The sequence below is a fragment of the Balaenoptera borealis genome (assembly GCF_965194805.1).
Source record: "Balaenoptera borealis genome assembly, chromosome: 14".
In the NCBI taxonomy this organism is placed as follows: domain Eukaryota; kingdom Metazoa; phylum Chordata; class Mammalia; order Artiodactyla; family Balaenopteridae; genus Balaenoptera; species Balaenoptera borealis.
Genome location: NC_138875.1, coordinates 49,196,546 through 49,222,420, shown reverse-complemented (window position 1 = coordinate 49,222,420; position 25,875 = coordinate 49,196,546). Strand labels below are relative to the sequence as shown.

The following is a 25,875-nucleotide window of genomic DNA, read 5'->3' as shown; positions in this document are numbered from 1 at the left end:
ATGTTTGTTGTGTATCTTGGAAATTGAGACAATGACAATACGCAGTGCATTTCTAATTCTAGTAGTATCTGTATTTTCTCTCACTTTCCATACCAACTTAGTTATGAAAGGAATTAATTCACTTTTATCATAAATCTATCAAATGTAAAGTGGTAAAAAAAATAACACTAGAAAGACTCTTACCATTTTTTAAAGTATTTTTCTATTTAATTGGGCCCTCTAGTTTTACTTCTGTTTTGTAAGTAATTCTTTTGGAATTGTAAATTTAAGAAAAGCCTGATGTAGCTTAAACCAAAAGGGTACCATTTTGATAAAAACAAAAATTATATAATCCCCAGCATGCCATGAAGCATATGGTTAGAAAATAATGCCCGAGTTTTAGAACCTAAAATAAAGGGAGAAATGGGAGAAGACTGAGGTGTAATAAGAAACCGCATTGGCCATTTAAAATGTTTTAAGAATGCTATAGAACTGATTGATGGCTCCTTTGTAATGAACTGTAAAAGGGTAAGGATATAAAAATACCTATAGTGGGCATTTTTAAAGACACATTGGAAGGATGAGACAGTTTTGTCTCAGGATTCTGAAATTATAATTTGCATCTTTGTATGGAGTTATTCATTGTGTTTCCTTGAGGGCACTATGACCTTTTACGTGGGGTAAAGTTTATAATGGCATTGTTTATTAAAATATGTCACAAAATATTCCGTCTATAAATGACAGTTGATATGATGAGTTATAAATAAGCTGAGGTTGGCCAGTTGTGACCAGTATGTAGATACGATATTATTTGGTAATACAAAAAGTTATATGGGCCACAATTAGAGTCCTTGGGTTCTGCTTCTTTCTTGATGATTATCTTACAGCATGAAGTGAGGCAAGAGGCCTGTTTTCTTTTTGCTTTAGTTCCCTATTATATAAATGAAAAATATGTTTGAATAACATTTCAAAGAGGTAATACTTTCTTTTTAGGGAAGAAAAAAATGAATCCTTCACAATATTCCCATGAAAAAGTTAAGATTTATTATCCTTCCTCATTCTGTCCTTTCCCTGACCCCGAAATGTTATTAGCTCCATATTTCCTATTTTATCAAATCTCAGCTCCACAGTCTGGCCATGAAAGTCTTCCACGATCCACATCCACACTCTTTAATTAAGGGAGCAGTTTCATGGTTTTACCAATATATGCTTCTGCCTTGTAGGTGGGGAGAGTGGAAAACACCTCTCTGTCACTCTCCATCTTACTTATCCTCTAAGAGTCGTCTGCACATTTCTTTCCTTTGTGGCCCTGTCTCTGATCCAGTCCAGTCATCATGGATCTCTTTCTTCTTCTGAATTTATCATCTGTACCACAGAGCAGTGTATTTACTATTTAGCCTCATATTCTCTTTAACTTCAGGTATTCTTAATAGTCTTCTCATACCAACTGGTTAGTAAGATCTTTGAGAATCTAGATGGTGTAATTCCTTTTGTGCTTCTACTGCAAGATATATAGTGGATGAACTGGCAAGGAAGTAAACTACCATTTAAGTAATACCTATTTTATACCATGTATTTCATGTACATTATCTAACGTTAGGAACAGTATTTAATCCCCTTTTTAATGTATGTGGAAATCATGATTAGGATGCTTTCATAGCTTGGTGAAGGTACCCAACTAGAAAGTGATAGAGCCCGTATTCTCACTTAAGTTTTTCTAGTTCCAAAGCCTCTGCTCTTTGCATTGCACCATGCAATTTATTTCATAAATTTTGTATATTACTTATCTGTCAACATCATGAGTGTGGAAGCTAGATATGTATCATGTAAAGCAATTAACTTCTCTAAGCTTCAGGGTTTTTTTTAACAGTAAAATAGGCCTCGAAATAGTGCCTGCTTCATAGTGTTGATGTGATAAATGAATGAGGCAATAATACATGTTCAGCATCTTGCACAGTGTCTGGTTCACAGCAAGTACTTAATAAATGGTAGGTATTATTCTTTACTATCCCTTTGTTTTCTCCTTTTTCTTCAATTTGATCTGTAGTTCTTCTAGCACTTTCATTTATTATTTCAAGACATTTTTGTTGAACGCTTACATCTGCCAAATGTGGTGCTAGGTCCTAGGATTTCACAGTGGACAAAACAGACTCAGTCAATGGCCTCAGAGAGCTTACTCTCTTGCAGGAACGTTAGATGACTATGAGTAGATAGTCCTAACAAGGCCTATCTGAGTATCATAATGGGAGAATATGAGGCATTGTGGGAACTCTAGGTGTTAGGTCCCCATGAAGAAGTATGTAATATTTAAGTAGACACCTGAAAGATGAAAGTTAGCCAGGTGAAAAAGTGGAGGGGGAAGAGAAGAGTATTTTAGACAAAAGAAATAGCGTATGGGAAGACCAAGCAGGAAAATATGACTATGGTTCACAAACTGGAAGGCATTCAGGATTGCTGAAGCAGTGGAAAAATGGGAAGAGATGAAGCTAGATACAGGAGCCAGATCACGGAATACTTTTAAAGGAATAAGAAGCCTTGAAGGGTTTTGATGTGACTACTGCCATTCTGTCTTTCTAATAACAGACTGCATTTGTCCCACCAAAGAGGTACTCACATGACCCGAGCAGAATCATTCATAGTTTCTGTCCTCCTGCGATGAGCAAGTGACAGAAATCTGGCCAATATAAGTCCATCCTCAGGACTTTTCTAGCTAGAGATAGTGGTAGCTTTTTTCCTCTGGGAGAACTGTTGGGATATGAGTCCAAGGTTGCTGGTGGCCATCTTTTTTTCTGTACAGATAAAGCCTCTCTGCATCAAGAGAGCAGGAAGGCTGATATGCAGAAGTAAGTATTATAGTCCCTAGATCCTTTTGTCCCTAATCCATCTCTGTGTTGTCTTGGTTTGCCTAGTGAGAAATGTTCCCTACTAATACAGGTTTTAAGTAGAGGAATGCCACGTTCAGATTTTCTTTTCTTTTTTCTTCATATTCTTATTTTTCAAAGACTTCTCAGACTGCATCGTGGTCAGTGGATTAGATGAAATCAAGACTGGAAGCAGGGAGACCACATAGGAGTCTATGGAAGTAGTCTAGATGAAAGATGATAATAGTTCTCACTAGGGTTGGGGCAAAAATGGAAATAAGGCAGATTCTGGAGAAACTTAAGCAGCATAGTTGATACATTTGATGATTATTTGGCTGGTACTGGGGGTGGGGGAAGGAGAAGAGGAGGTACTGAAGAGGGAGGAGTTAGAGAGGGTGCCTCCATTTCTGGATTTAGCCTCTTAGTATATGGCACTGCCACTTTTTTAGGGAATATGAAGCACTAAGTATGAGGAGAAGATAACTGAGGTTTGGACTTTTTGAGATTGAGATGCTTATAGAATCTGTAGTAGGCAGCCTCTAAAATGGCCTCTAATGATCCCCACCTTCTGGTGTTCATGCCCTTAAGTAACCCTCTCCTCTGGATGTAGGCTGAACCTAGTGACTTGCTTCTAAGGAATGGGATAGGCAAAAGTGATGGAACATCACTTCAGATATTAGGTTACAGATGGTGACTTGCGTCTTGTTCATCCTCACTCACTCTCTCATTTGTTTACTCTGGTGGAACACAGTTGGCATGTTGTGATTTGTCATTTGGAGGGTCCTATGTAGCAAGGAACTGAGGGAAGCTTCTGTTAAAAACCCAGTGTGGAGCAAAACCCAGTATGGAACTGAGGTCCTTAGTCCAACAATCCACAAGGAACTGAATCTTGTTAAAAACCATGCGAGTGAACTTGTAAATGGATTCTCCCCCATGAACCTTGAGATGAGTGCAGTCCTGGGGGACAACTTGGTTGCAGCTTTGTGAGAGACCCTGAGCCAGAGAACTTTGCTAAACTGTGTCCAGATTCCTGATCCACAGAGACGGTGAGGCAGCTGAATGTACACATTTGGAACTCAGGATATTGATCTGGGCTGGAGATAGTTATCGGTATTTTGAAGCGTATCCTTTCTCTCCCTTGCTTAAAACCTACGTTGAAGGTCAAGTAAATGAGTATTCTTGAGTACTCTTCTTCACTAGAGAAGACAAAATTTAGACTATGTAGACTAGGGTAGACTGCAACCTCAAGGGACCTTAATGACCCTATGTGTAGTCTACCTTGGCTAAACACTGGGAGGAGTGGGGTAGAAAGCAGGTTACTACAAGCTGAGAGTTGATGACAGTATTTGGCCTTGAAGTTGAGAGAGAGAGGCAGAATTGAACTTAAGTGGTCTTTACAATTTTGTTTAAGATAAGAGAGACTTCAGCATACGTTTAAATGTTGGTGAGAAAAAGCCTGGAGAGAAAGTTGAGGTTGATTTGTTTTAACTTCAAAAGGTTATTTAAATGGCATCATACAATATGCAACCTTTTGGAATTTGGTTTCTTCCCTTGAGATTCATCCAAGTTGTTGCATATTATTGCAAGTAGTGTTCCATGGTATGGATGTACCACAGTGTTTAACTATTCATGTGTTGGAGAACATTTGAGTTGTTTCCAGTTTGGAGCTGTTATGAATAAAGCTGCATTCATAGCAGGCTTTTGTATGGACGTAAGTTTTTATTTCTCTGATATAAATCTCCCAAGTGTACAATTACTAGATTGTATGGTAATTGCATGTTTTACAAGAAGCCGCCAAATTGTTTCCCAGAGTGGCTGTACCATTTTACATTCCTACCAGCAATATGTTAGTGATCCAGTTTCTACACATCCTTGCCAGCATTTGGTGTTACTGTCTTTCATTTTAGCCATTCTGATAAGTGTGTAGTGATACCTAAGTGTGGTTTTAATTAAATTAGCCATTAATGGCTAATAATGTTGAACATATTTTCATGTGCTTATTTGCCATCTGTGTATCTTCTTCATGAAATGTCTTTCATGTCTTTTGTCCATTTTCTAACTAGACTGTTTAGTTTTTTTACTGTTGAGTTTTGACAGTTCTTTATGTATTCTAGATTCTGGTACTTTGTCAGTTAAGTGGTTTGCAAATATTTTCTCTCACTCTGTACCTTGTCTTTTCATCCTCTTCACATGGACATCCACAGAGCAAAAGTTTGTAATTGTAATGAGGCCAAATTTATAATTTTTTTCCTTTTTATGGTTCATGTTTTTGGTGTCAAGTCAAAGAACTCTTTGGCTAGATCCCAAAAATTTTCTCCTTTTTTTTTTTTAAGAGTTTATAGTTTTACATTTGAGTCTATGATCCATATTAAGTGCTCACTTTGGCAGTACATATACTAAAATTGGAACGATACAGTGAAGATTAATGTGGCCCCTGCTCAAGGATTACATGCAAATTCATAGCATTCCATATTTTTCTAACAAAAATTAAAAACAAAGAAAAATATTAAAAGCAACAAGGGAAAAGCAACAAATAATATACAAGGGAATCCCCATAAGGTTATCAGCTGATTTTTCTGCAGGCCAGAAGGGAGTGGCATGATATATTTAAAGTGATGAACGGGAAAAACCTGCAATGAAGAATATTCTACCCAGCAAGGCTGTCATTCAGATTCAACGGAGAAATCAAAAGCTTTACAGACAAGCAAAAGCTAAGAGAATTCAGCACCACCAGACCAGCTTTGCAACAAATGCTAAAGGAACTTCTCTAGGAGGGAAACACAAAAGAAGAGAACAAAAGAGGAAGGGAAGAAAAAAGACCTACAAAAACAAGCCCAAAACAATTAAGAAAATGGCAATAGGAGCATACATATCGATGATTACCTTAAATGTAAATGGATTAAATGCTCCAACTGAAAGATACAGACTGGCTGAATGGATACAAAAACAAGACCCATATATATGCTGTCTACAAGAGACCCACTTCAGACCTAGGGACACATACAGACTGAAAGTGAGGGGATGGAAAAAGATATTCCATGCAAATGCAAATCAAAACAAAGCTGGAGTAGCAATACTCATATCAGACAAAATAAACTTTAAGATAAAGACTGTTACAAGAGACAAGGAAGGACACTACATAACAATCAAGGGATCAATCCAAGAAGAAGATATAACAATTGTAAATATATATATGCACCCAACATAGGAGCACCTCAATATATAAGGCAAATGCTAACAGGCATAAAAGGGGAAACAATAACAGTGGGAGACTTTAACACCCCACTTATGCCAATGTGTAAATCATCCAGACAGAAAACTAATAAGGAAACACAAGCATTAAATGGCACATTAGACCAGATAGACTTAATTGATATTTATAGGAAATTCCATCCAAAAGCAGCAGAATACACTTCTCAAGTGCACACGGAACATTCTCCAGGATAGATCACATCTTGGGTCACAAATCAAGCCTCGATAAATTTAAGAAAATTGAAATCACGTCAAGCATCTTTTCCAACCACAATGCTCTGAGATTAGAAATCAATTACAGAAAAAAAACTGTAAAAACCACACACACATGGAGGCTAAACAATGTTACTAGAGGACCAATGCATCACTGAAGAAATCAAAGAGGAAATCAAAAAAATCCCTAGAGATAAATGACAATGAAAACCTATGGGATGCAGCAAAAGCAATTCTAAGAAGGAAGTTTATAGCAATACAATCCTACCTCAAGAAACAAGAAAAATCTCAAATAAACAACCTAACCTTACACCTAAAGCAACTAGAGAAAGAAGAACAAACAAAACCCAGATTAGTAGAAGGAAAGAAATCATAAAGATCAGAGGAGAAATAAATGAAATAGAAACAAAGAAAACAATAGCAAAGATCAATGAAACTAAAAGCTGGTTCTTTGAGAAGATAAACAAAATTGATAAACCTTTAGCCAGACTCAACAAGAAAAAAAGGGAGAGGGCTCAAATTAATAAAATTAGAAATGAAAAAGGAGAGGTTACAATGGATACCACAGAAATACAAAGGCTCCTAAGAGACTGCTACAAGCAACTATACGCCATTAAAATGGACAATCTAGAAGAAATGGACAAATTCTTAGAAGGTACAACCTTCCAAGAATGAACCAGGAAGAAATAGAAAATATGAACAGACAAATTACAAGTACTGAAATTGAAACTATGATTTAAAATCTTCCAACAAACAAAAGTTCAGGATGTGATGGCTTCACAGGCAAATTCTTTTTTTTTTAAATAAATTTATTTATTTATTTATTTATTTATTTTTGGCTGTGTTGGGTCTTCGTTGCTGCGTGTGGGCTTTTCTCTAGTTGTGGTGAGTGGGGGCTACTCTTTGTTGCGGTGCGTGGACTTCTCATTGCAGTGGCTTCTCTTGTTGCGGAGCATGGGCTTTAGGTGCGAGGGCTTCAGTTTTTGTGACACGTGGGCTCAGTAGTTGTGGGCTTTTGGGCTCTAGAGTGCAGGCTTAGTAGTTGTGGTGCACAGGCTTAGTTGTTCCACAGCATGTGGGATCTTCCCAGACCAGAGCTCGAACCCATGTCCCCTGCATTGGCAGGCGGATTCTTAACCACTGCACCACCAGGGAAGTCCCCAGGCAAATTCTATGATCCATATTGAGTTAATTTTTGTATATGGTATGAGGCTGAAGTTGAAATTCATTTTTCAATGGAGTATTTTAAAATAAATCCCAGATATTATGATATTTCCCCTGTAAATATTTCAGTATTTATCTCGATTAAAAAGGATGTTTTTTATTTTTATTTATTTATTTTAATATTTATTTATTATTTATTTACTTTGGCTGCGCCGGGTCTTAGTTGCAGCACAGGGGATCTTTGTTGCAGCATGCAGGATCTTTAGTTGCGGCATGTGGACTCCTCAGTAGCAGCATGCGGACTTCTTAGTTGTGGCATGCGAACTCTTCGTTGTGGCATGAGAACTCTTCGTTGTGGCACGCATGCAGGATCTAGTTCCCCAGCCAGGGATCGAACCTGGGCCCCCTGCATTGGGAGCATGGAGTCCTACCCACTGGACCACCAGGGAAGTCCCAAAAAGGATGTTTTTTTAAAACCATGATCACTCCCAATGAAATTAACAAAAACTCCTTAATATTTTGTAATAGTCTACATTCTAATTTTCCTTATTGCTTACAAAATATCTTTTTATAGTTCTTTTGTTTGCGTCTGAATCTAAAGTCCATGCATTGCAGTAAGCTGTTAGATATCTCTTTTATTCTTGAACAGCATCCCCCCTTATTTTCATGCCTTGGACTTTTTGAAGAGACTGGATTAATTGTTCAGTAGTATCCCCCATCTAGATTTGCCTGATTGTTTTTTTGGCCCTCATAGATTTAACGATTTGGAGAGATAAGTATAATGAATAAATAATTATAAATGTGTTGATTGCATGAACAGATAGATTGTTTAGAGAATAATACAGAAGGATTCCTTGAGGTGAGATTTAAATTGAGACATGAAATAAGAGGAGAAGCATTCCAGACAGTGGGAATACCACATGTGAAGGCTCAGAGGAGGGAAACAGAATTGTGTTTGAGAAGTCTTGAAAGAAGATAGTGTAGCTGGTGCTTGGTTAACAGCAGTGACATACTATTGGAGAAGTAGGCAGGGGCCAGATCATACCCAGCTCTACTGGTAAGACTAAGGAGTTTGAAAAAAGTTTCTAAGGGCAGCGGAAGGATATTCAACTGGAGAGTAATCTGACCTTGTTGATGTTTTTAAATGCTCGTGCTGGCTGCTTTGTGGAGACTAGATGAGGGTACAGTGAAGGGGGAGGATGGAAGGAGGAAGGTGGGGAGCAAGAGAAGAAACTGGAAAACCTATTAGGATATGCAGTAGTATGTAGTCCAGGCAAGAAATGATGGTTGTTTTTACTAGAGTGGTGATAGGAAGAAGTGGATAGCTTTTGCAGGTAAAATGGACAGAAACTTAGTGATTGATTGGAAATGGGTAGTGTGGAAGAAGGAATGATAAAGGATGTCAACCAGATTTTTGGCTTGAACAGTTGAATGGACGGTGATTCATACTCTGAGACGAACCTGGCTGCTGGTTTGTGATACTTTTAACAAGCTGTGAAATAGTTTTCACAAATAATCTTCTTCCTGCTTTTCTAGTGTTATTTTTAATTTAGGTATGGATGTTGAATTTTATCACGTCTTTGTAGTTTTATCATTTACTTTTTATTTTTACAATTTGATTGTTTTAGTTTGTACTACTTCAGTTGCTGGTATCAGAAATTCAAATCAAACTAATTTAAGCAAAAAAAGTAAATCTATTGAGTCAAGTATCCAAAGGGAGCAGCGGTAAACCTTCCTTTCAGGTTCAACTATATGGCTGCTAGGGTATTAAACGATGACAGCAGAACTGGTGTGTCTCTTCCTCCCTTTCTCTCCTTCTCTCTCCCCTTCTATCTCTTGCTTCCTCTCCCTATTACTTTCACCCTCAGACATAACATCTCTACGTGGTGGCTCCCAGAGAGCCCTAGGCTTCAGGCTTCCAGCTCTAGGTACAGCAGAAGGAATTATCTTGTCTTCCAAACACTTCCAATAAAACTTTAAGGATTTATCATTTGGCTAGGCTGGGTTACATTATAGCCCCACCTGAAGACTCAGTATTTTTTCAAGAACAATTGAAGTTCTGTTTTTATCAGAAGGCCAAAAATAACAGATCTCCACTTACCCAGTGTAACATTTATATTAAAAGATTTACTTTTATTGATGTTCCTAAAACTCCTGGAATGAACCATACTATTTATGGTATATTGTTATTTTTCTGTACCTCTAGATTCTATTTATGAATATCATTTTGAATGGGCATCAGGTTTCCTAAGTGAAAATCATTAGTACTTTTTGCCAGATTTTAACATTGTTACGTAGCTTTCCCTGAAAGCATTAGGGGGACTTCTCTGGTGGCGCAGTGGTTAAGAATCCGCCTGACAATGCAGGGGACACGGGTTCGATCCCTGGTCCAGGAAGATCCCACATGCTGCGGAGCAACTAAGCCCGTGCGCCACAAATAATGAGCCCACGTGCTCCAACTACTGAAGCCTGGGCGCCTAGAGCCCATGCTCCGCAACAAAAGAAGCCACAGAAATAAGAAGCCCACGCACCACAATGAGGTGTAGCCCCCGCTCGCCGCAACTAGAGAAAGCCCGCGCACAGCAACGAAGACCCAACGCAGCCAAAAATCAATCAGTCAATAAAAATAATTTTAAAAAAGCATTAGGAATATTTCAATTTTGATCTGCACCGTAGAATAATTTAAATAGCATAGGAAGTACCTATAACAGAAGATTAGAAAGAATTTATCCATGAACCTTCTAGGTCTGACACTTGCTTTTGAGAAATAGTTCTTTCCTGACATTATCCCATGTTGGTTAGTGAGAGTGAGACTTCTATCTTTTCTTGAGTAAGTATGAGCAATTTTTAATTTTTCTAATCTGTCATCTTTTTTCCAGTCAGATTTTCAAATTTATTAACTTAGAATTTTTAAATTTCTACTTTTCACACTTGCATATATTTATTTTATCCTTTCCTCCTCTTGGCTATATTAACTGAAATACTGCTTTTAATTATTTCTTTTAAAAAACATATCTTGGGGAGTCCGCTGGTGACCTATTGGTTAGGATTCTGGGCTTTCACTGCCGTGGTCCAGGTTCAACCCCTGGTCAGGGAACTGAGATCCCGCAAGCTGCTCAGCGCTGCCAAAAATTTAAAAAAAAATTTTTTTTTAATCTTAGTATTATTTATCAATTGTATTGTTTTCTCCCTAACCATTAATTTCTGCTTTTGCCTTACTTCGCCTCTTAAGTTTAGCTTAAGTATTTTTATTCCTTTTTGATCTTCTTGAATGAATTCTTAATTTTTATTTGATTTTATAAAGTGAGATTCTGAATTTTCTTCTGAGCCTAACTTCATCCACAGAAGACTTTAATATTAGGATTTTCATTATAAACATTTTCTAAAGAGTCTGTTTTGACAGTTTTAATCACTTTATCAAGTCAAAAATTATTTAGGTGAGAGCTACATAAATTATTGTGTTCTCTTGTGATCAATGAATTGAATTTGATTTATTTCAATTTTGGGAAAATATTGAGATTTTTTTTGAGTCCTAATATATGTTAAAGTGTTATAATGTCCCACGGCTTGGTAGAAAGGCATATTCCCTGTAGGGTATAAAGTTCGACATGTGTGTATTAAGTGATGGTGGGATGTGGGGGGAGGGTAGCTGATGTTGGATAGAATGGTAAGAGAAGGAATATTGGATAAACTGACAGGCTTGAAGTAAGGGAATAAGAGCAAAAGCCTTGATAAATTGTCTGTGTTTTACTTAACTGGAAGATGTAGTCTCAGATCTAGTTCTATATATTTAACTTGTTCTATATTTTTACTTCAGTAATACTAATTCAAGCACACCTTTTTGCATAATTATGTTGTATAAAACAGTACTAATACCACATTTGGTCACAAGGCAATCATAAAACACAAATGCCTCTCAAAATATTTACATTACATTGTAGTACAGAATTAAAATTTTCATAGATTACTCTTGAACCCCTGAGAAAAGGGTCATGTTTCCCAGAAGTCCCTATCTGAGAGTTACTACCCTTATACATTATTCTTTAAACTTTTTCCCACTTCCTTCCCAAATGAAGGAGTGGAGAGTGGAGCAATAGTGATTCTTCTTATTATATTCATGTTTGCATTGAGGTTTTCCTTATCACTGATGTAGCGTGAGGGCATTTGGTCTTTCTCTTGGCTGCTTACGGCCCCTATTTTTATCCCTCCAAATTGTGAGATTCATGGGAGAGCTTTCAGGATTTTTTCTACTTGACTTTCTATACTACTTCTCCTACCACCAGCACTAGGACTACCCATTCTATAAGGAATTTACATGTATTTCCAGCATCTTTCATTTGGGTTAAAATTTTTCTATATTGAGATAGTACTTCTTTAGGTGTACTGTATGAGATTAGGACAACACTCATGTAGTTTCAGCATTGGTGGTATATTCTTCTAGTTTATACCTATTTGTCTTTGCTTTGAGTTTGGGAAATGAACTTCCAGTAAGCCTACACCTATGCATCTATTTTCTTAGAAGACTCCTTTTCTCATTTTTATTGAAGGTTAAGGAAAAGCCTTTCTCCATAAGTCATATGTTAGAATAATTTGATTTTAGTGTTAAAACTGACAACTCGTTATGTTTTTTTAATGACTCAACAGGTTGGAATTCGAGGTACTGATATAGTTGTGCTTGGGGTCGAAAAAAAATCTGTTGCCAAGCTTCAAGATGAAAGAACTGTGAGGAAAATTTGTGCCCTTGATGACCATGTCTGCATGGCTTTTGCAGGTACTTAGGGACCTACAGTAATGATAGAGTATCTTGGTGTAGTAGGGTAACAGTTGGCCCCTCTGTAGCTGTTATGCAATATTTATACAACATGTAGAGCTAAACTCCATTTCTTATTAAACATAAACAGTACGCCTTATATTTTTTGGGAGATCACAACTCTAAACCAGCATTTCTGATAATGAACTTTAATAAAATATAAATGTTAAAAGAAATATATTACCTTAATTATAACTTTAGGTAGCTGTTTTCTTTTTAAACTTTTTACTTTGAAATAATTATACTTAGGAAGTTACAAAAAAACACAGGGAAGTCCCCTTTGCCCAGTTTCCTCCAAAGGTAACATCTTTAAAAACCAGTAAATTGACATTGGTACAAGCCACAGAGCTTATCGAGATTTCACCAGTTCTACGTGCATTCATTTGCGTGCATTTGTATGTGTGTGTGTGTGTGCGTGTGTGTGTGTGTAGGTTTAATAGATATAACATGTGTACATTCATGTAGCCATCACCAAAATCAAGATATACAACTCTTTGGTCATCACAGGGCTACATCATGCTACTCCTTCTTGTCTCTGGCATCTGGCAACTACTAATCTATTCTCTGTCTGTGTAATTTTGCATGAGAATGTTGTATGAATAAAATCATGTGGTATATAACCTTTTCATATTGACTTTTCTTGTTCAGCATAATTCCCTTGCAGTTCATCCAAGTTATTGCATACGTCATTACTCCATTGCTTTTTATTGCTGAATAGTATTCCATGGTACGGGATATACCACACTTTGCTAACAACTCACCAATTAAAGGACATTTGGATTATTTCCAATTTTTGCCTATTACAGATAAAGCTGGTGTGAACATTCGTGTTCAGGTTTTTGCGTGAACGTAGGTTTTCATTTTTCTGGGATAAATGCTTGAGCACAGTTTCTGGGTCATATAATAATGCATGTTTAGTTTAATAGAAGACCACCAAATTGTTTTCCAGAGAGGCTGTACTATTTTGCATTCTTGCTAACAATGTATGAATGATTCATTTTCTCTGCCTCCTCATTAGCATTTGGTGTTGTTACTATTTTTTATTTTAGACATTTGTATAGGTGTGTCGTGAAATCTCGTTGGATTTAATTTGCATTTGCCTCATAGCTAATGATGTTGAACATATTTTCATGTGTTTATTTGCCACTGTATAGCAAACAAGACATATTTCTTGTCTTTTTTTTCTTTTTGCTCATTTTCTAATTGTGTTTTTTCAAAACCAAAATTTTGTATTGAAGTTTAAAAACTTTATTGAGCAAAAAATAGCCTTTACCTTACTGTCTTATAAAAGGAATCATCTTGCCACAGAACAAGTCTTAATAAATTTTAAAAGGTTGAAATCATACAAAGTATTTTTTCTGACCAAAATTGAATAAAACTAGAAATCAAGAGCAGAAGAAAAGTTGAAAAATCCACAATATGTGGAAATTAAAGAGTATGCCTAAAAAAACCCCATGAATCAAAGAAGAAATCACAAGAGAAATTAGAGAATATCTTGAGACACATGAAGATGAAAACACAACATACAAAACTTACGGGATGCAGCAAAAGGATTGCTAAGAGGAAAATTTATAGCTATAAATGCTTACATTAAAAAAAAGAAAGATTTCAATTTAGCAATCTAACTTTACATTAAGAACTAGTAAAAAAACAAACTATAAACCCAAAGCCAGCAGAAGGAAGGAAATAATAAAGATTAGAGCAGAGATATGTAAAATAGAGAACAGAAAAACAATAGAGAAAAAGCAATGGACCCGAGATTTGGTTCTTTGAAAAGATCAACATTATGATAGTATTTTCAAGTTAAAGTTGTATAAATTTAAAAGCAACAGACTGAGGACTCATTTCTTCTATAAGTTGCCTATTTATAAATAAAGTGAAATTGCAATTTTCAATGTATCTTTAAATAGAAGTGGTTCTCTTTTTCCTAGCCATTTAGTATTGATTTGTATAATTGCTAGTTCTTATTTAAAAACAGACACATATACACAACTGTGTTACTCGTATGGTTTGACAAATTTATCACTTATTTTTTTCCTTGAAGTAGTTACATTACTACTTTCTAAGTATGATACTTTTATTTTTCTGTAGTTTTGGACCATATTTACATGTAAAGGGGAAAACTGTACTTCAAAATCTCCTTTCTGATCATATTTTTAAGTTGAGTGAAGCTTTTAGTCTATAGGGTAGGCTAAGTCAATCTGTTCCCATTTCTTTCTCTCAGATAACCTTTGCAAAGAGAAGAGAATCAGTTTCTCTTCTTTAACTGAGTATCTGATTATAATTCACACCCTACTCATGAATGTTAGAGTGTTCTTAACAGCGGCATATTCTGACAACATTGGTTACTGTTAACTATCTTCAGGAGCTGACAGTTCTTCCAGGTTTGTAGAAACACGTTTTGAAATGGTGTGGAAGGGAAACAAGAGTCTCTGACTGCAAAAGATTGATGGTTATGTGGGAAACGGCTGTTTCAGAGATTTTGTGAAAGAATTTTTTGGGCAATATGATATTAAGAGAGTGGAGAAAGAAAGAAAATGGTGATGGAAAGGTCAAATGCCAAAAAAGTCTTTAGTAGAAATGTTTGTAATTATTAGAATCCATTTAAGTTTTTGGTCAGTTTGTTTTTCTTTTGATAGAAACACCTTCTATCTCCTTATTAGAAGTGTTGAGAATTCATCACATGATGTTTTGGTATGACAAAAGCAAGATGAAGTTTTTTCTTTCTTTCTTTCTCTTTCTCTCTTTCTCTTTTTTGGCCGCATGGCTTGTGGGATCTTAGTTCCCCGACCAGGGATCGAACCCGGGCCATCGGCAGTGGAAGCACAGAGTCCTAACCACTGGACCACCAGGGAATTCCCTTCTTTTTCTGTTTTAACATTCCTGATTTTCAAACCCCTAATCTTAGACAAAAAGCTGAGAAGTGACATGTCACAGTTATACTGAATGCAGACTGAATTCTGTTTGATAATGAAGTAATACTCATTGTTTTCATCAGAAGAAATCCAGCTTACTTCATGGTTTAGGTAATAAGTATCTTGGTTCTGGAATTAGGACAGACCATCAACCTTTGAACAATCTGCCACTGATATCTTCTCAAAAAAGTTAAAAAAAATATGACTACAGAGATTTTTTTTTTAATTTAATAAAACCTAATAATCAAACCAGCTATAGTAAGTCCCCTACATACGAACCTTCGAGTTGAGAACTTTCAAAGATGCAAACGGGTCTTCACATGTCCAATCACATAAGTTAGTTCACGTGTCTGGTGTACATTGTCATGTGCGTGCATCCTCTACAAGTGGTTATGGTTTTATGTACTTTACAGTACTGTATAGAGTACAGTAGTACAGTGTCTTTATTTCAAGCCCAGGATATCCGGAAGCAAGGGTAAAAGCAGCAGTGATGTAGGTGGTACTGCTGAAGACCTGAAGAGATTCTCAACGCAGGAAATGACAAGGGGATTTTCTTTGACGAGGCGCTGTTAGTTTTTGAGGACAGGACCCGAACATAGAATGGTACACAAAGGTTGCAGCAGCCATTCAGAATGCAGTCCAGTGCTACCGTGTCATCTATGACGAGAAAAAAAGAGATACTACCCAGACATCACTGGATCGTTTTTTCAAGCATGTAGGTAGAATTGAATCCAGCAAGGAGCCAGAACCTGTGCCATCAACATCAGGCATGAGTGAAATTGGAGCTTGTGCTCCATCTCCTATTGCCGACGATCCTTCAGCTCTACCATCTCTCACCTCCTCTCCCTCCTCCAGTTGGTAACTCTTCTTGCCTGTTCACTTGATGCCAGCCCCTGGATGTCTGCTGTTGTACTGTACTACTGTACTTTTCAAGGTACTGTACTGTAAGATTAAAAATGTTTTCTTTATTTTTGTTTTTTATGTATTATTTGTGTGAAAAGTATTATAAACCTATTACAGTACAGTACTATATAGCCAATTGTGTTTGTTGGGTACCTAGGCTAACTTTGTTGGACTTAGGAACAAATTGGACTTATGAATGCACTTTCGGAACAAAACTCGTTCGTATGTAGGGGACTTACTGTCCTGTGAATTAAACCATTTTGATCTTTGGGAAATAGGTGACTTAACATTAGTGTTTAAACATTATTCTTCAAAACAATTTTCTTTAAAAAGTAAATAAGAATGTATCAAATGAAGGAAACTAATTTAGGATGAGTTATAGTCTATTTTATAAATCCTTTATTAAGAACATATATTGGAAAAAACAAAGGATGTTACAAGAAAAATATCATGGTGGCCAAAACCCTTTTGACAAGAAAAAATGTCATCCTTTTTTTGTAATGTATCGACTACTTTTATAGGACTGACTGCTGATGCAAGAGTAGTAATAAGCAGAGCTCGTGTGGAGTGCCAGAGTCATAAGCTTACAGTTGAGGACCCAGTCACTGTAGAATATATAACTCGCTTCATAGCAACCTTAAAGCAGGTAAGCCAGTATTCCAACAGATTTCTTCAAGTTTTCTTCTTTTCCATCATTATGGGTCCTGTCATGGGAATACTACAGTCACTCCAACCATTTAGTCTATTAAAATGTCCTAAATTCCTTATTATTTCTCACACTTAACTTCAAACTCACATTCTTATTCCAGTGGAGTGGATTGATTTGATCATCAGAAATCTCAATCAATGTCAACTCTGAGAATTATATTAAATTTTAAAAAACGAGTAACCTTTTAAGGAGATTTCTACAGTTGTACAGATTTCTACATCAGAGATGTAGTAGTAAAACACATGTTTTAAAGTTTTCCAAAGAAATACCCATGAGTTTTTCACCTACAAAGCTAAACACAACTGATCAGGTTTAGATATGACTTCTTCTGAGTCCATGTGTAGATACCTGATTTGACATTTAGTATAATCATGATGCATACAAGTATTATTTCATTTATTATCATTTTCTTTGTTCTTTAAATATGGCAACATCTCCTTATACTTACCATCCTTATGAACTATATAGTACTGTTTCTAGTTGCTATCTGGTAATTATTTAGGTTGTTTCCAGTTTCTTTCCTTTTCTCCTTCTCTCTCTCTCTCTCTCTCTGCCTTTCTCTCTGTCTCTCTCTCAATCTGCTGCTTTAATAACATTACTCTATCTTTGTCACAGCTTTTTTTTCTTTTTTGAATTATATTGTTAAATTAATTTTCAGTATGGAATTACTAGATTAGAGATTGTAATTAGTTTTAAGACTCTTGTTATATGTAGCTAAATTGCTTTCTAAAAAGATTGAACAAATTTTTATTGTACAACTAGCAATGCATAAATACATCCCTGAAGAATCATCAGCATTGGGTTTTCCATTTTTCTTTTATTTTGCAAATAAGTATAACACAGTACTGTAATAGTTGTTTTAATTTGTATTTTATAATTAGTAGTAAGGTCAATTTTTTTCCACATGTTGGCTTGCCAGTGTAAACTATCTTTCCTTTTGACAGGCACTCTAGTAGTTAAGAATGTGCTCCCAGGAGCCAGAATTTTGGGATTTAAATCCTGGCTTTGCTACTTCCTAGTTAATGCCTTGGGCAAACTATTTAGCCTGTTTCGCCTCAATTTTCTTATTTATAAAATGAATGTTACAATAATGTTTGTTGAATTGCAGTATGGATTAAGTGATTTAGTATATTTTAAAGCATTTAGAATACTTCCTGGCATGGATTTTACCATTTGTCTACATAGAGATGTTTTAATAGGTTCTATATATTCTAGATATTAAAGTTTTAGATTACATACATTTTTTAAAAATTTAATTCATGTTTCAAGAAAGTTCAACATTTTTATATTGTTCTGTTTTTCTTTTTTCTTTGCTTTGATTTTCCCAGTAGTTAAAAGGTACTCACCAAAAAACAAGGTGTGGAACATTGTGTATACAAGGTTCCCAATTGTGGTTTTTAGGTTTTCTTTTGGAAGTACAAAAGCTGTTATGCGTGGAACATTTATAGAAATATACATTGTGAATCTGTAACAGTGGGGTTGCTCCTGAGCAGGAGCCTGAGGCTCTGGGACAAAAGAGTTATCCCCATGTACACCTTTTGTCCTTTTAAATTATTTTAAGCTGTGCATGTGTTACTTTTTCATTAAAAAGTGGTTGATTAGGACTTCCCTTGAGGCCCAGTGGTTACGACTCCACGCTTCCAGTGCAGCGGGCGCGGATTTGATCCTTGGTGGGGGAACTAAGATCCCACATGCAGCGCGGCGCAGCCAAAACAAAACAAAACAAAAAAAGTGGTTAATTAAGCAAATAAAGTAAAAGTTTCTCTCCTCTAAAGTATATTTACAAAACATCTACTTCATACCTAGGTGTGAACTAGGAACATTAGGAAACACAGAGAGAAAAGACAAACCCTATTCTTTAAGAGTTTATATTGTGGACTTCCCTGGTGGTGCAGTGGTTAAGAATCCGCCTGCCAATGCAGGGGACATGGGTTCGATCCCTCATCCGGGAAGATCCCACATACTGCGGAGCAACTAAGCCCATTCAACACAACTACTGAGCCTGTGCTCTAGAGTCTGTGAGCCACAACTACTAAGCCTGCGTACCACAACTACTAAAGCCCACGTGCCTAGAGCCTGTGCTCCGCAACAAGAAAAGCCACTGTAATGAGAAGCCCACGCACCACGACGAAGAGTAGCCACTGCTCACCACAGCTAGAGAAAGACCGCGCAGCAACGAAGACCCAACGCAGCCAAAAATAAAAATAAATAAATTTATAAAAAATAAAAGTATGTTATTAAAAAAAAAAGAGTTTATGTTTTAACTCACTATTTGCATTCAAAATTTAAAGTGGTTTGGGATTCCCTGGCGGTCCAGTGGTTAGGACTCCATGCTTCCTGGGTTCAATCCCTGGTCTGGGAACTAAGATCCGACAAGCCATGAAGCCAAAAAAAAAAACCCAAACAAACAAAAAAACACAAAACTTAAAGTGGCCTACAAATATAGATATAATACAATTAAAATTTAAAAATAGATATGTAGACGAGTCCAAGAAGAAAGCTGGTATAAAGCTATCTCAAGCCATAGAGTTATATACAGTTCTTACAGCTGCCTACAAATGTAGTCCTGAGTTTTCTGCCAGAGCTGCCTCTCTGCACAACTTCTGTGGACGCCAGTCTCAGAATAAGCGTGAATTCCACTCCCTAGAGCACAAATTCAGAAAGTTCCTGGCACTAAAATAAAAAGAAATGCCACTGGTTTCCAGTGCCCCATTGTCAGTCAGGAAAAAACATATTTTTTCTTCAAGAGAAACAGAAGTTCCTTGTCTTGGTACTGAAAGAAATGTCTTAGTTGGGTTTTTATGTAGAGATAACTTGGTATAGTGAACAGAATATACTTGATAGTAATAGTATCAAGTAAGAATACTTGATAATAACAAAGTGTCCCTCAAAGTAAACCAAGGACATGCTTCCAAAGCACAGCTCATTGAAATCAGCTTTATTGGGAACCAAAATGGTATGACATGCACAGTTCTCTGAAGTAAGAAAAAGATTACAGTGTAGTTATGTTACCAAACTTACATAAGGCAACGAGAAAACAAATTTAAGACCATACATAAGAAACTTATGATTTTATTTTACATACTGTGTACAGTTATTTCTTAAAATTTTCATCATGGATTGTGGTTAGTACAGAAAAATGAAGAGGATCTTGAAGTTATACGCAATAGGGATTAATAAAGATCATTTTATCAGGAATACTTTACTATTAGAATTTGTTATTTGATAAATAATAGTGTTGTCCTTTCTTTAAAAGGCCTCATATAGAAAGTAGTCATGAAAACATTTTATTTTTCAGAAATATACACAAAGCAATGGACGAAGACCTTTTGGTATTTCTGCCTTAATTGTAGGTTTTGATGATGATGGTATCCCAAGATTATATCAGACTGATCCCTCTGGTACTTACCATGCTTGGAAGGTGAGTCATGAATTTGTTAATGTATTTTAGAACTTGAGTAGGTGCTTTATCACTTTCAGGGACATGACAACAAATTGTGTTGTACTAAAATATTGATGGTAGTATAAACTTTATGTAACAATTTAGCTAGTCGGAAACTATGATGGTTTTTGATGGTTAAAGAAACACTTCGGTTTGTTAATCACAGGATCTTTACTTTTGAAAAATGTGACAAACCAAAATGTATATAAATGGCAAAGTAAGATAAATACCCAGTTTCTTTTCATCATTCATTCCTCCATATTAGTAGGATGCTTGCTTTGAGTAGAAACAGTCTTTTTGTTTTCAGTAAAGAATTAAAGGAGCTTTTAAATCTCATGGTGAAACCTTTAATATATCCTCTATTCTAGGAGAGTCAAAGCACCCCAAACTATGAATCTATAATTATGTGTCAGTACATGGCAGTTGTATCCACATAATTCCTGGAACATAGTTTGTTTTCCAGATAAAAGTTGTTACTTTTGTTTTAGTACCCAACTGCTAACTTTGTTTAATGGTAAACTCAAATCTAATACAAAAGTCTAGGGCTTAGGGAAACTAGTGACAGCCTCCAGAAGTGAATTTTTTTATATTCTCATATATAAGAATAAGACTATATACTATAGAATCTAAGTGATTTTGACTTTATTAAAAGTTTAAACACTCAGGCTTTAAATAATTTTATAAAGAGCTTATTTTACTATTATTAAGGGCCAAATAAATTCATGGGAAATACTGCCTTGGTCTTTAAACCTGTATTAACTAAAGGATTTGAATTTAGCTGACCATACTCATAAGACAGTTATGGGTTAACCAGGCCAGTAAAACAGTGGATTATATTCTTGCCACAAAGATCTGAATACTTGTGTTATTAACTGCACATCTTAAAAAGCTATCTGGACAATCTAATTGGTAACCAGAAACTATGAATTTACCTGATGCAAATGCCAGACGTTTTTTCTGCTGGTTAGAAATCTTTTACAGGTACTAGATTTCATGTGCCTCCCAAATCTATGCCCTAAACAAAACAAATTATTACACTCAATCTTTCTCTAAATATTTTGAAGTCTGCCATCTTCTGTTTACATTTATCATTACATCCTGACCTTTAATTTCAATATCATAACAATTTCCAAGTTTACATAATTTTCTGTTTTAATTTGGTTGCTCCCTGGGGGTTACACGGAGAAGCATTTTTATTTCATTTCAAGTTCAGTCAGGAAAATTATGGAAATTTTTTTAATTGTTGGGGATTTCATTTATCACTCAGGTCTGAAACTGCTGCTGTGGTGCTGCAAGGCCACGTGGTGGAGGTGGGGAGGGTGTGAACAGCGTGAGCATGTGCACACACACACGTACACCCCGTTATCATTTTACTGAGTTTACATGTTGTACTTTCTTATAAGATTTTGGTTGAAGGAAGCACTATGCAGCTTAAAAAAATCATCTATAACAAAAAAGTCCTGGAAACTTTAATTTTACGTATTTGGTAAGTAAGACTCAGGAGTTAAGCGATTTTTTTTTTTTAAGTTCACTAGTTAATAGCAAAACTGGAATTAGAACTCAGGGTCTTCTGCTTGTTAGTCCAGTATTGTGTCCACTACTTCATGCTACTTCCCTAGGCCAAAGGATTCTCTATACATTTTATATAAATTCTGATATTCAGTCTTTAAAGGTGGAGTAAAATCTTCCGGTTTTATTTTTATTTGGGGGGGGGGGCGCTATGGCACTTTAAACATAAGATCAAGTTTTTTTGTTTGTTTGTTTCTATGTTTTGTTTTTTTACTCTGACCTACTATACCACGTAGCCTGACAGGATGGTATAGAGGACTTGAGAACACAGCTCTGGTACCGTGAGACAACACTGCAGCACTAGGTTGTAGTCTTACAGGGTACACATAGAGGACACGTGAAATAGATAGTAGAGATTTTTGCTTATTAGAGTAACATGATCTGATTTATATTTTAAAAGTATCTCTCTTATTGAGAACAGATTGTAGGTAGAAGCAGGCAAACAAGTTAGGGGACTCTTAATAATAATTCAGGCAAGACCAGATTTAGATCGGGCCAGTGGCCAGTGAAAGGTGGGGATAGATCCAGCCTAGTCTGTAAAGGAGGAGAACCCAGAAAGCAATATCCTGGATCCTAAGTGAAAACAGTATTCTAAGAAGAGTTGATCAGCTGAGTCAGTGCCACTGATGGATCAAGTAAGAAGAGGACTGTGAAATGACTGAATTTGGTAACAGGCAAGTCACTGGTGACTTCGGCAAGGACAGCTTGGATGGAGCGATGGTGAAGAGCTTATAAGGCCAAGTGTTTTGCTGTTGTAGGTAACACTTTAAAACAGGAACAAAGTTAATATGTTGTATATTTCAGAGCAGTGTTTCTCAAAGTGTATTTCTTTTGATGTTAATAGGTGTAATGTAAACAAGCTCTTTAAAGCTAATTAACTTTGAGAGATGTTTTTCTAAAGAAATTTAGTAAATGTTGTTACCTTCTGCATCTTCTAAAAGGCATTATAAACATTCTAGAAGCAGTTAAAGTAGTAGTCTCCAAGATTACTTGAATTTGGAACCCTTTTATCCTAGATCCTCTCTCCACTCTGGTATTCTTTGGAAAATATTTTAAAGGCCATTTAACCGTCATTTTTAGGAAGTATATTAGGAAGTGCTTTGGGGATCAGCATTTGTTGAAGGGAAGGGAACCAGATTAGGCTGAGGGAAACGTTGGACTGCAGTTGAATCTCAATGAAGGCCTCATCAATCCCGTGGGAAGCCCTGGGTCTGGGGTAGCTCTTCAAAGTTGTTCCAAGTTGGGGTGAGGGGACTGGACATTAATAGCTCTTCATCAATCAGTCATTGGACTTGGGCCAGCCCTAGATAGTACAAGACCTTAGGTGAGGCAGCTCTTGTTAACAAAAGCACCTCTCAAAGAAAGTTAGGAGCTGAGGGCTGTGTGCCATTGGCACTTGCAGCAACTGTAGGAATAAGGCTTTCATTTCTGAAGGGGGGTGGGGCAGTATGTCACAGGATCTACTCAAAGGTGTATTCGTGAGTTATTGTTCTTGGCTCCTAACAACAGAGATGCGATGATTCTTAACACAGAAGGATTTATTTTTCCCACATAATGAGAAGGTTGAAGTAGGCAGTTGCTGGTGTTTGTCTCTTTTATTATCTTAGTCTTTTCTCATGCTCTCAAGGCAGTTACTAGACCTCCAGCCAACATGTCTGCATTACAGGCAGCAAGGATTCCTAGAAGTTTCACCCAGTTACTTCCACTTGTATATACCTTTTGGTAACAGAGGGTAGGACATGACATTTTTCAGCAGGCACATTGCCTAGAGTTCTGTCACAAAGGAAGAATGGATATTGGGGTTGGCAGCTAATATTGTTTGCCACAGAAAATCGTCATTAATCTGGATAGGCAGGCAGGAAAAACGCTGCAAAACCATCAGTCTGTTGAAGTGACCTGGAGTGGGTGATGGGGTTATAGGGAGGGCGGGGGCATAAGTGTGGCAAGAAGCAGCTAGATTTTAAGAAACCAGTCAAATAGGTTAAGAGTTAAAGAATTTTGACATCAGCAACTGGAAGAGGTGGACAGGAACGTCACCAGGAATTTACAAGGTGACTTTTAAAGGCTCAGTGAGATTTTTGGATAAACCACTACCTTGTGTACTTCCTCTCTGGGCAGCAACCCATTAGTTAACCAAAACAAACTAGAAGCTGATAAACTCCAAAGTCATACCAGGCTGAAGGCTTTACCTTTGATCTTAATGAAATTTCAAGGCCACAAAATCTGATTTAAAATTTCACAGCTATTTATTTTAATCTTCTGAAATATAAAGGTATCAAAAAAGTTCTGTCAAGTAGCAGAACTATATACTCATGTAGTACAAAAGGTGTGTTTTCATAATTACTTCCTAAAAGACTCCTTTGAGATCTCTTTCCAGTAATCATAATACCTACCAGTTGGAACTGAGACATCCCCCATTTCGTGCCAGAATCCTTCAGTGAAAGGATGGGCCTTTCTGCTGGTTCTTTTCTCTCTCTAGAGACATCACAGCAAGGGGCATGTGGCAGCATGGCGTATAGAGTTCAAAGCTTGGATTGGTGATTCCGTCTACTTGGTTTCAAAGCTCAGATCTTCTACTTACCCCCTATATGATCTTGGGCAAGATTACTTAAGCCAGTGGTTCACAATGGGGGTGATTTTGTCCCACCTAAGGGACATTTGGCAGTATCTAGAGACACATTTGGTTGTCACAGCTGAGGTCGGGGTGCTGCTGGCATCTAGTGGATAAAGGCTGCTAAACATCCTACAGTACACAGGACAGCGCTCACAAGGGCAGAGCTATCCAGCCCAGGATGCCAACAGTGCCAAGGTTGAGAAGGCTCTTCTAACCCTGTCAACCCTTCATTTCTTCCTCAATGAATTACAGTTAGTAACAGTACCTATTTAATTGTTTCTGTGATGGTTAAGATGAGATAATCCATATAAAATGCTTAACATAGTGCCTGGCACATTAAGTGCTCTGTTAATATAAATTACTGTTATCATCCTCATTATCATTACTAGTACTGGATTTTGAGACCAAATGGAAAGAACACGCCATATACTACCTGTAGTCATGCAGCCAGGAAAATGCATTTACCTCTTCCCTTCATCTGATGAAAATTTCTAAAGAACAAAGAAAAATGGGGAATGGAACAGAAGCAGCCCTTCTTGCTTATAGTCAAAGGATATAATGAATCAGTAATTAGTATACTTATATTCTAAGTTCTAAGAAAATGATGCACAGTCCTATCCACAGAAACAACTTTCTTCTTCACAGCGATGTCCTTTTTTTTTTCTTTTCTTCTTTTTGCATCATATTGCAAAGTTATGTCTCCTTTCCTCTTCACATCTTTTTGAGTTTCAACTCTTGTAATCTTTTCTGACTACTAAGGACTTGGGAGCCATTAAGGAAATAGAAAGCACTGGCCAGGAAAGCATTGGTATATTTGAAAGTCAGTCATGCCATCACCACAGATTATTCATATAGTAATCAAATGAGCTGTTGAAATGTTTGCTAGATCTTCGAACCTACAATTTTCATTTAGTAATTATGCTAAGAAATATTGGAGTAAACTCTGAACCTCACTTAGTAACCATAAGTTCATTCATATTGCAGTGATATTAATAATTATCTTCTATCTTTCAAGGCAAATGCAATAGGTCGAAGTGCTAAAACTGTCCAAGAATTTCTAGAAAAGAATTACACAGAGGATACTATAGCAAACGACAGTGAAGCTATCAAATTAGCAATAAGAGCTTTGCTGGAAGTAAGTGATCTAATAAAGCATATACAGAAAAGCATGTTTTTTCCCCTCATTCAGTCGTTTATTAAAACAGAGACTTTCCTGAAGTAATTCTAAAATTGCACTTGTTTTACATTAGGTTGTCCAATCTGGTGGAAAAAACATTGAACTTGCTATAATAAGAAGAAACCAACCTTTGAAGGTAAGTCATTAACCAAAGAGGAAAAAATATCTGTAGTATAAAGTATTTTGACAAAATTTAATATGTTGTTGACACCTGTGAATCTTCTATTATAAGCCTGAAACATCCATTAGCATCCATTGACACTATGA

At 36.5% G+C, this 25,875-nt stretch overlaps 1 protein-coding gene across 3 annotated transcripts in view; it reads left to right on the top strand.

Moving 5' to 3' along the window:
• The window catches only part of PSMA8 (proteasome 20S subunit alpha 8), a 63,641-nt gene that overhangs the window by 15,466 nt on the left and 22,300 nt on the right, over positions 1-25,875 (top strand). For 2 of the 3 annotated variants that reach the window (XM_082355552.1, XM_082355554.1), the window contains 5 exons: positions 12,114-12,240; positions 16,619-16,743; positions 20,105-20,227; positions 25,447-25,566; positions 25,682-25,744. In XM_082355552.1, coding sequence (XP_082211678.1) covers positions 12,114-12,240; positions 16,619-16,743; positions 20,105-20,227; positions 25,447-25,566; positions 25,682-25,744 — 558 coding nt within the window. Of the gene's footprint in view, positions 1-12,113; positions 12,241-16,049; positions 16,129-16,618; positions 16,744-20,104; positions 20,228-25,446; positions 25,567-25,681; positions 25,745-25,875 lie in introns of all 3 variants that reach the window. The other variant, XM_082355553.1, reaches the window with a different exon arrangement.